Below are 11,242 nucleotides of genomic sequence, written 5' to 3' on the forward strand. Positions count from 1 at the left end.
GGGATAATTTTGGAGGGGGCCATGGGGCAGTAGTATGTAGTGGTATGGGGTAGTATGTGGTTGTACCGTATGTGGTAGTACCGTATGTGGTAGTACCGTATGTGGTTGCACCGTATGTGGTAGTGTGTGGCAGTATGGGGTAGTATGTGGTTGTGTGTGGTGGTATAGGGTAGTATAGGGTATTATGTGGTAGTATGGTAGTATGGGGTAGCATGTGGTTGTATGGGGTAGTGTGTGGTGGTATGGGGTAGTATGGGATGGTATTATGTGGTAGTATGTGGTAGTATGGGGTTGTATGTGGTAGCAAAGGGTATTATGTGGTGGTATGGGGTAATATGAGGTAGTGTGAGGTAATATGAGAGAGATAGTATGTGGTAATATGTTGTAGTATGTTAGTACATGGTGGTATGTGGTAGTATATGGTTGTACTAGGTGTATGTGGTAGTATATGCTTGTATGAGGTAGTATTTGGTATTCTGTGGTAGGATGGGGTAGTATATAGAGGATATCTAACAGTGTCTTCAGTAATACCAAATATATTTCACGAGTTGGGCTAATATTTTGATATTTTTCAGGAGTGCGCAGCAATCGCAACATCTCGGGGAAATTTCCGGCAACACTCGGAAATCTACTCCCTCGAATGCATGTATAGAGGGTCACATGGTGTGTACGTCATGTTCCAACATGGCTGCGCCCATGGTAAGCACGCCAAAGAAGACGGTACCGTTTTGTTTGATGTGTACAAGTACATCAAAACGTCTTTATTACTTGCTTAATCAAAAATGTAAGTCAGAAAACACCATTGAACGTTTACAGAAGTTTTTAAGGATAGACATTACTTGCGACGAGGCAAAATGCATACATGTGTGTGATCCTTGTCTGAATTTTTTGTGTAAATGGGAGGGGGTGTTGGATATTTGTTCGACTAACATGGAAAGTATTAGGGGACGATTATGTGATGTAACTGATTCAGACAGGATGAAACGATGTGCAAAAACTCCCCCCTCTGTGTTAAAAACAATGCTAGAGGATTCAGAAAAAAAATTACAAGCGTTGAAAATATCAGATAAACTAAAGCCAAAGAAGAGTAAAAGAACTATTGACTTCTCAAGTATGTCAAGTCACGACACAGACATATCCGGAGGTGAAACAAGTATGAGTGATCACGGATATTCAAAACCCCAGGAAAAGTCCATATTTCATTCATACAGCTTCTCGGAATCTACCACTAGTGCTGATGACATTCTCACTACCTGTGACAAAATACATGAAATTGACAGTGAACTGAAGAAGCTGGCTGGACCCAAGAAGAGTGTTGTTTACAACAAGTCTGCAAGATTTCTAGCAAACGAGAATGTATTTGACCTTGCGATTCTAGAAATGAGCAAAGAATGTCCCAAATTCTTAAACATTTTGAATGCTGCCATGGGGGAAAAGGTGAAAGCATCTTCAAAGAAAGCTACTATTGCTACAATATATGGAATGGTAATGCACAGCAGGTTAGTCCTTTTAATACGCATATTAATATGATTTGTCATCAATTGACTTAATAAACATTTAAATAATGTAAAATTTTATTTCTATATGAATATGGTTTTAAAGTTTGAGAATGCTATGATTATAAACAAACTCGGATTGAAATTCACATTTAAAACAATATGTACATGTTTACATTAACATTCATTTCAGATATAATCAAAACTCTGCAATACAGAGAATTTACACTTGCCTGGCTATGAGGCACCATGCTTCTAACAAAGTATATTGCATGCTATGTTTTTTCAAATTGATTTCAATGTTTCTGTTTTCTAGCAAAAAACACTGACATGATAAGAGAACTTCTAGAGACCAATGTATACCAATTGGAAAAATATTAGTATTAAACAAGTTGTTGCTTTCTTATACATGTAGTTATAGTAGAAAAGATACACTTCCTTTATTGTTGCTATACAGAAAGATACCATTTTCATTTCAAAATATTTTATGTAATGAATGGTTGAAATAGAAAGTTAACCCATAGTGCTTTGCAAAATTCCATATACATGTATGTAACCCTGGTAAATACTAGCCGCAATATACCGCTCGGCTAGAGAGATTTTCTCTTTAGCTCGATCGGTTGAGCGTAAGACTAATAAGCCAGAAGTCCCTACATGGGCGCCAATGAAACAACTGGAGTGCATGATTTATTAAATTTTGAATCGCTGCCTCCGCTAGGGATCGAACCCAGGACTTCTGGCTTACTAGTCTGACGCTCAACCGAGCGAGCTAAAGTCTTTAGTAAAGAGAAGATCTCTCTAGCCGAGCGGTATTATGACCTGAATATATAATATATACCCAGGTTACATGTAGTATACATTCATGTATGGTATGATGTGTTGTGAACAACATTATGCCAGGCCCCTGTGTTAGCTCACTGAACTCGGTATTAATTATATAGGTATATATCAGTTTTGACAAATGATAATGCACACATTTCTCAAGAGTTCTCTAGATCTGTTAAGTAGCTAGTAGTATCTTTAACCAGTGATTTTAAAGTTGATTATATAAAGCAAAGCAATAAGACCTGTAATCTCCTACATGACTTTGAAAAAAAAAAATAAAAAAATAACACCACAAAAAACCTACTATATTTCCAGGGAATGATACTCATTTGGAACAAACCTCTGAGTATTCAAGACTTGGTCTGATAATTAAGCACTTTTTTTGAAATAAAAATAAAATCACTGTAAAACCATTTTCAGTTACTGTAAATTGAAACATTGTTCTCCCAATGCTCTTTAAAGAAATTGGACCATCATATTCATATTAGTACATGTACACTGTATATAATTTCCAACCGTGTTGTGTATTTTCTACTATATATGATGAAGGAATGTTTTCATGCAGCTTTATATATACACATGGCAATCATTTAAAAAAAGACAATGATAATTTCAGTGCATCTATTGTGGAGAACAATGTTAGAGTTTCCTTTGGTTATGTTCAGTTTGTTTTTAGTTCACTTGCTTATAGGGTTAAGCGAGCTTATGCCGTGTCGTGTCCGTCGTCCAGTCAGCATCAACATTTTTATTATTTATTTAAATGTCTTCTTCTCAACAAAAAATAGGTACATATATACCTAATATTGCTCGCATGCTAGGATGTAGGGCTCCCACGTTTGTTCAAATGAATTACTTTGACCTTTATTCGAGGTCGCTTGGTCAATTAGACTAAAATATTTCCATAACTTCTAAATAACCAAAAGTTGCAGAGACCTGATATTTTGTTTGTAGTTTGCTTTAGTGAAGTACTAGGAAGTTTGTTCAAATGAATGACCTTGACCATGATTTAAGTTTGAAAGAGTTAAATTGGCCAAAAGATTTCATGTTGCCATGAGGCCCTGAGACCGAGATCTATATGGTTTCCGATACATTTATTCTATGTTAATGTCTGAAAAGGATCACCAGGTAGCAGGTGAGCAATTAGGGCCCAAAAGACTCTTGTTTTGTTCTGTTAAAGTTTCACAGTTTAAGTGTTGTGATGTCATTACTTCCAGAAAGGATATTCTTATTGGGAGGGAGAGAAATTGAAAACAATTTTTAATATGAAAGTCTTTAATACTAATGAAGTGAATTGTGCAAATCAATTACATATCAGTACTCAGAGAGTACTTACAAATTAACATTTACATGTATGTTTCTCAGGCCAAAGGTTCATTTGGTCATCTGCAGAAGTTTATTTGTATATACAAAACTTTCTATATACGGTATACAAAAATGTATATATATATATGTGATATACAGATTTTGAGCATGACATAATACATGTATACAAAAACAGCTATACTGAATGTATATGTAAACTTTCTGTTTTTAGCTCCTGACCAAGCTTAACGATATTCATCTAACTTTAACTGAAAGTTCAAAGAGGGACATCATCACTGGATTTGGCGAGGAAGCAGAGGACCGCATCATTAAAGATGTTTGTGAAGGTAAAGATGGGAAATTTAATGGTGATAATTTAGATATCCGAGTGACAACGAATGACATGCGTATGGACTCCCAAAACAAGGACTATCACTTCTTTGCCACAGACTTCACTTTAGACAGAGTATCCACTAAAGATTATTCACAGAAGAAGCCAATTGTTGAGAAGATACCACCAGAAGCTTTCCTTCCTAGTGAGGAGGACAAAACTCAATACAGAAACAGTCTTAAAATCATTTTAGGGAGAATACTAAGCAGTCTGAAAGGTTTCTCATGGATCAAAAGTGTTCTTCCTGATCACATTCCACACCAATTTCAAGCTGATATGGCAAAAGTTTCAAAAATCCATATATTACCTGTATCTCTTCACAATGAGGCATCTTATTCAGACTGTGTACATATTATGGCAGATGCTACGCAACAGCTGAATCACTGGTATACAAGAGCAGGTAGAGGTAAATATATCTCCATATAATGATAACCTTTTCATGTCAAAGGTGACTACAAGTGTGTCATGTATAAAAAGTATGTCAATTAGTTCTGAAGTTTTACCTTTGACCTACATTATAATGAAAAAGAACTTCTCTAGCTCCATCTCCTACATTGCCCTATTGTCTTGTTTTCTTTTATTTACACTTTAATTGATATTGTACTCAAATATGATACAATCATTTACTTTCTTACAAGAACCTATCAAATGTATGGAAGGATAAGAACTGATATCTTTTCAATACCATTTTGATAACATCTTTATACATGTAATGATTATTGTGAGTAATAATATATATACATGTATATTAAATGTAAAAAATGTTGTTTTGGCACAACAGCTGGTGATCTGGATGACATGTATGTACCTTTTGGAGGGGATCAGTTAACAAGAGTACGCCTAGAAGGGGCTAAGGCACTCAGAGATGGTGCTCATACTCGGAATGAGAGATTCGATGTACTATATCCAGTCATCATTGAGATGTTCCATACAATTCAGGATTTCCTCGAGGTAAATAGGATGTATGACTTGGGTATCTTTGTTGTTTTCAATGTCCATTCCTGTCATTACATGTTTTTAGTTTTCATACAAGTTAGCAAACTTCAAAGGAGTAAATTGACAATATTTGTGAACATTAGATAAAAAATAAGGTAGCTATTTCATTCTTAATATTCCAGAAGATGTATAAGAGACTGTACTTCAGCAAGAAAGGCAGAGAGATTGGTACAATGGCCCACATTAAGCACCATATCAAAAGGATCAATGTCAATGGAAATGTGAAATCCAGATTTAAGGTAAATAATATCTAAATTTCTTAACATTAACTCGATAAATTTTTCATTTTGAATTTTGGTGTCAGGAATTGATTTGGTAAGATGTCTGCACAATGACTTTTCATTACAGTATCAGTAATTTATTGAAGTAGTAGAGATAAGTCAATTAATTATCTTAAGAACAAATATAGTAATCACTCTGTATTGAAAAATTCTTCCTGGCTTATAACTCAAATATATGTTAACCCAATTAAGGGGGTTGCGGTAGCTCTCTCTGGAACTCCTGTTAATGATATGCACCTGTTACATACTACATGTAGGATCTTCTTCACATTGTATTATCCATTTCAATAGCTTGTTATTCCAGTTTTAGAGTATGGTAACTCTCAAAGGTGTTTTTGTCTGTTTGTATTTTGCAGGCCCATGAGGATTTTGCATTAACATGTGGAAAGGCTTACTTCTTGGCATTTATTTTGAAGCATTTTAAGATGCAGGATATCAATGATGTACCATGCCACCCAAGCTTACAGGAGACCTTACCTAATTCAGTGCTTTCTGAGAAGACACGAGTGTTCCATGTCATACTGGATGAGATTCTGGACGAGCTTCTCATTGATTTTCCAGAAAAGGTTTGTGTAAGAAGAAATTTTGGAAAATTTCTTGACATAGGATGGTTGACTGGTAGTTTTCACAATAAACCACATATCTCATCCACTGTTACATTTGAATGTGGTTTTGATCAAAGGTGGGATGTGACAACTTTAAGGGTGATGGTCAAATCACCGGCCCAACCAGTAGTTTACTATAATTGCTCAAGTTCATATAAGATACAATTATTTTTCCTTCCAGTTCCTAACCTGATTGAAACAGATTTTGACAACAAATTGCAAATGTTTTTAAAACACATCTTTTTTTTTTATTACACAATGCATATAATATCTTATGACAAAAAAAATCCTACATATGACTAGAAAAGTTTTAAATTGTCATACTTAGGTTGTATTTGTTGTTTACAGGAAAGGGCTCATAAAAAAGTGTCCCTGAAAGTCACAGTTGGTGCAGGAACAGCTTGTTTTGTTAGAGCAAAAATCCAAGAGGGAGCTGCAATTGTTCCACTTTGCATCAATGGGAAAGATATGGTTATAAAGATTCCCCTGACATCTCTGGAACGACCTTGCTCACTCCAGCTCATAAATCCACCAATGTGTGTCCATTTTGAAAAAGTTGTCCCACCTCAGGATCAGCTTAATGATTACATGAGCAATTTCCTTCAGTGGTATTTTGTCATCATACAGTTCAAAGATATTGTACATGAAGGAGACATTTTCCGCCTCAACTGTATATTGAAACACATGATTCCCTTCTTTTTCAGTCATTCAGTGCTCTCAAAGTACATGACTGAATTAATTGACTATATCATGAACACTGAGCATACATTATCACCACAACTTGCATTAAAAGTACGAGCTGCATCATTTGTTAATCCCTTTGGTGGTGTTGGTTGCAACAAAGCAGCTGATCTAGAAAAGGAAAACCAAGTGAAGTTTCTTAAGTCTTTGATTAAATCACTGGGAGCCAATAAAACTGAACGTGCTATTGTTAACCTTACCAAGGCAGCACCTGTGATTCAGCAAGTCAACGATAACTTTGATCATATGACTGAATTCAAAGACATCAAAACAACCCATAAGGTGAGAAGTGATGAAGATGATGTTCTAGCCATTGTGAAATATCTACAGAAAAACAAGGTTTGGATATCTCAGAAGAGAGATATATCTGTGAAGGTGTTGCGTACTCCATTCTCTTTTGAGACTGGTAGACTTTTGAACGCTGTGAATGGTACAGTTGAACGCTTAATGCGAGATTTACCTGTAGATGATGATGAAGCTGAAGATACTGATGACAACGAATGAATGAACAGTAAAATGAGAAAATTTATGATGAAATGAGCATAATGAACTTTTCATTGGGTTATTACTTTGTCATGTGAATACAACCCGGTAGAATACTTCAGATCATACCAGGTCAGAATAACACCATCAAGATGACAGAGAGGCCTAAGTTGTTTGTTATGGCTCTGTAAGACTTGGTTAACCATTCCAAAGGCTATAGGTGCTTCATCATTAGATATTGTGCTGTTTTTTTTTCTGAATCAATTTATACTTATTAGCATTCAGTTCTATTTCATCAAAGCAAAAGTGACTATCACATTTTGTCTAATGGGAAATGAGGATAATCTGTCCCCTATCTAAATTCCATCACCCACATATATATCAATATGGAGTTATGGAATGATGTGTACATATGTAAAAGAACATATTCTTTCATATGTATACAATACCTGAAATATTTGATGTCAGACATCAACCTATTTTAAGGTGTAAACAAATATTCCATAACCAAATAAATGAAGAAAGGGGCATATATATATATATACACACACACATAAATATTACTTATTGGTGGGCTTGGACTCGTTTGAGGATTATTATATGATATATCAATATTGTTGCTCTCATCAATAAATTTCCATTTTTCGTTGTTTATAATCTGTATTTACCCCTTTGGAAATTTGTCTCCATTTCTGTTTTTCATAAAACATTTTTGTATTGCAAATATATATTGTTAATCCTTTTAGATTGAAATAGCATGGTTAACACATTGGTGTATTGGAAACTGTTTATTATATTGTATGCTGACTACACTGTGTTGAGGACTTTAACAAAAACTGGTCTACAAAATGCACTGAATTGTTTTCAAAAATACTATGAAAATTGGAAACCAATTGTCAATACACAAAAAATAAGCTGTTATCTTTGAGAAAAGGAAAGATAGAAGTACACATTCATTTACTTACAACGATTGATGAACCACTGATGGTTGTAGACTCTTACTTTGGTACATGTATATTGTTTTAACATGTACATTCACTAAAGCCAGTAACAGACGTGTGTAAATATGCATACTTTTTGTATGTAATCAATACATGTAATGTGTGTGTGTGTGTGTATACATGCATGCATATATGTATGTAGATTATGTATTAATTACATATTATTATATAATTATGTCACTGATGACTGACCTCCTGTTACACACTTATTGTGTGTCTGGAGTGAAAGCTTACAAAATAAACAAAATTAAAATCTTCGAGGTTGTAATTGCTTTTATTTTACATATAAATATAACCATGCATGAGTGAATGGTGTATAAAAATGTTCAGGATTTGAAAGTATTTTTTATCTTCAACAGACAACTCATTTACAGATATTTAAATCCTATGGCCTTTCAAGTTTTTCAGTGACCAACCATTTCCTTATATGGATGCTACCAGATGAAATGTACATTTGATGTGGGAAAATATTGGTTTAATATACTGTAAAATTCACATGAGCCCTAACATGGTGACTATTAAAAAGGCAATCATGATCAGATCACGGTTACATTCAAACATTTACTGATAATTTATTATGTTTCAAATTTAATTCAAACTTTCGGCCCCATCATTACAAAACTACAAATAATATGCAGTACAATGTAAAGATTTTTTTTTCTCCTGTAACAGACATTGTATATCAATACAGTATGAATATATATATCCGACAGTAAGAGTATGCATTTGATATCAAAATAATGCAGTTCTTATATAGTTTATCACCTTAATAAATGAAATTACTGAGTGCACATAGTAATTCAGTATCTTTGACATTTAACATTAGTTTTCTTTGACATTTAACATCAGATTTAGACATATATATTCCAAATAATACAGGGACAGATAAATAGCGCACAAAGTGACAAAACAACAATGCCATCATCATCATCATCAAATAGTGTCTATCATCATTCAGTATATGTGTCATCACTGTGGGATATATTCGATTGCATACATGAAGCTGCTGACAAAGGAATTTTTCTAACAGTATTTATATACACTGTATATCTTGTCTTGCTCAAAGAATTTGGAATTCATCTTCCATCTCTCTGGTGCTACATTTATTACAATCACCCAATTCTATAGGTATACAACATGTAGACATATATTTAATTAACTAGAATAAACGTTAACTGAAAGATGAAAACGGAGAGGAAAAAATTGTTCAAGGACATGTTTATACAAAAGCATTAAGTATGTTAAATTTATGACGAAGATCAAATTTTTTTCTTCACAATTTGATAAAAAATTCTCGATTTTCATTCCAACGAGAATAGTTTTTGATTCTGAACACAATAGAGGTTCAACCATACCTCACCAAAAACCTAGGTCTTTTAAAAATCATTTCTTACACATGCACAGTTGGCTCAGTAATAAAAGGCATTTCTATTTACACAACATGTCAAATTAAAAAATCATAACAATTTGAAACAATGCAATTCTAAGTACACAACTAGTACTCTGAACCAATATCTTTACCTTCTGTACTTCTAATTGTCTCCTATCCAGGCCCAGTTCATGTAACAATATTTGTGGGACTTTTTTAACTTTTAATAACTTCTTACAAAACCTTTTATCATATATGTACTTTTCTACATCAGGTACATTGTATGTACCCCAAGATAGTGTCCTCCGCCAATAAGTTACCAATGGCTGCTTTCACCATCAACTAAATATCAAAGGATAGTGCACATGTCTATTAGATATCGAAAGACTGTGTCCTCCATAACAAATCTAGATGAAATCATTCATTTCGTTGATTGAACATTAACCCAAAAAACACTGTGTAATGCTGTCTAACTCCATCTACAGTTACTGCAGCAGTGATCTGTGTCATTACACAAAACATCATCATACCCAAATTATTTTACAAGCTGTTCGCCTCAGACATGTGGTGTTATTTCGACAGAAATCGATCATTTCTTGGGTCAAACCCTTTCCTAGATTTTGCCAGGTCATATTATTGGAAATGAAGTATTGCTTCAGCTGACTGGCCCTTCCTGCCTGCTCTGCCTATCTCCTGGAAATAGTTTTCAAGGGTTGTAGGTGGTCTGCAGTGAACTATTCTTTCAATTGAAGGAGCATTCAACCCCATTCCTAAGGCAACGGTTGCAAAAAACAGTCTAATTTTAGGACAATCTTTCCCAAGTTCACTCACAATTAACTGTTTCATGTCTTTCGTATAATCCTTGTGGTATTGTACAATGATTCTATTCTCTGGTGATGCACTTCCAAACTGGTGAATACTGGTTTTCCCCTAGGTGGTGCGAACTGAATCTGTAGAAATATCCAAGGGCCTCTAAGCTTTCCACATACATAATAGTTAAAGGGAATTTCTCTAGCTTCTGGCTTCAGTTCTGTTATCACCGGTTTCAGAATTTCGTCATATTTCTCATATTTCCTGTGATTCGGAGCCTTGATTGAACACATAGGTAAATATTCGGTCGATCCGGGTTTATCTTTACCACAGCAGGGTCCTTGTACATCAGAATACCACATTAGAGTTGAAATTCTCAAATCAGTTGATGTTGCTGTCAATGCCAGATGCGCTACATGGGGAAGTATGCAGGTCAGCTCTCCTAACTCCTTAAATGCAGGTCTAAATCCTTCACCCCTGCAAAAAGGACAATAGTGATAGATATTTATGTAGAAACAATATCAAAACCCAACACATGTATCCGATAACAAATGCAAGAGGCTAGAAATGGGCTAGATCAAATTCATGATAAGTCAGACATATTATTTTAACAAATGAGCTACCAGTTGGATCCCAGGAGACATCTCTTCTCGAAAAAACCCTGCACTGTTATTTAATTGGATATGACACTTAAAGCAATCAATTGTAGCTGATGTAATCAGGTCAATATTGCCATTTTGTTATATATATTTACTTTTTTATCTTCTTTGAAAAAGGAGCAGATGAGGATACAGTAAAATTTTGATGTTTTGTGTTTTTTCTCCACCAATATTTTCAATTTGTAAAATTTTAAGGAGTTCTTTCTATGTTTAACATACAGTTTACCGAACTAGCCAGATTACTGTATAAATACAGTTTTGAAAATAACACTAACTATCATGA

General features: G+C 34.5%; 1 protein-coding gene across 2 annotated transcripts; it reads left to right on the forward strand.

Annotated features, from left to right (window-relative positions):
* Positions 1-254: 254 nt before the first annotated feature.
* Positions 255-7,466, forward strand: LOC117319523. 2 transcript variants are annotated; one of them, XM_033874314.1, is made up of 6 exons: positions 255-1,499; positions 3,856-4,420; positions 4,796-4,965; positions 5,133-5,249; positions 5,648-5,857; positions 6,245-7,466. In XM_033874314.1, exons 1-6 carry the CDS (start codon positions 1,392-1,394, stop codon positions 7,139-7,141), a joined length of 2,067 nt encoding a protein of 688 aa, XP_033730205.1. In that variant the 5' UTR covers positions 255-1,391; the 3' UTR covers positions 7,142-7,466. The 2 variants fall into 2 exon arrangements, with proteins under 2 accessions (XP_033730205.1, XP_033730206.1); XM_033874315.1 differs by having other exon boundaries at positions 585-1,499; positions 3,856-3,970.
* The last annotated feature ends 3,776 nt before the right edge of the window (positions 7,467-11,242 follow it).

Source organism: Pecten maximus, unplaced genomic scaffold (genome assembly GCF_902652985.1).
Source record: "Pecten maximus unplaced genomic scaffold, xPecMax1.1, whole genome shotgun sequence".
NCBI classification, from domain to species: domain Eukaryota; kingdom Metazoa; phylum Mollusca; class Bivalvia; order Pectinida; family Pectinidae; genus Pecten; species Pecten maximus.

What these genes read in the sequence shown, in the direction of transcription:
- LOC117319523 (XM_033874314.1), top strand. Translation starts at nt 1,392, where the DNA reads ATGTCCCAAATTCTTAAACATTTTGAATGCTGCCATGGGGGAAAAGGT. An exon ending in CAATTCAGGATTTCCTCGAG is followed by an intron (nt 4,966 to 5,132) that starts GTAAATAGGATG and finishes TTAATATTCCAG; the next exon opens with AAGATGTATAAGAGACTGTA. An exon ending in TCATTGATTTTCCAGAAAAG is followed by an intron (nt 5,858 to 6,244) that starts GTTTGTGTAAGA and finishes TGTTGTTTACAG; the next exon opens with GAAAGGGCTCATAAAAAAGT.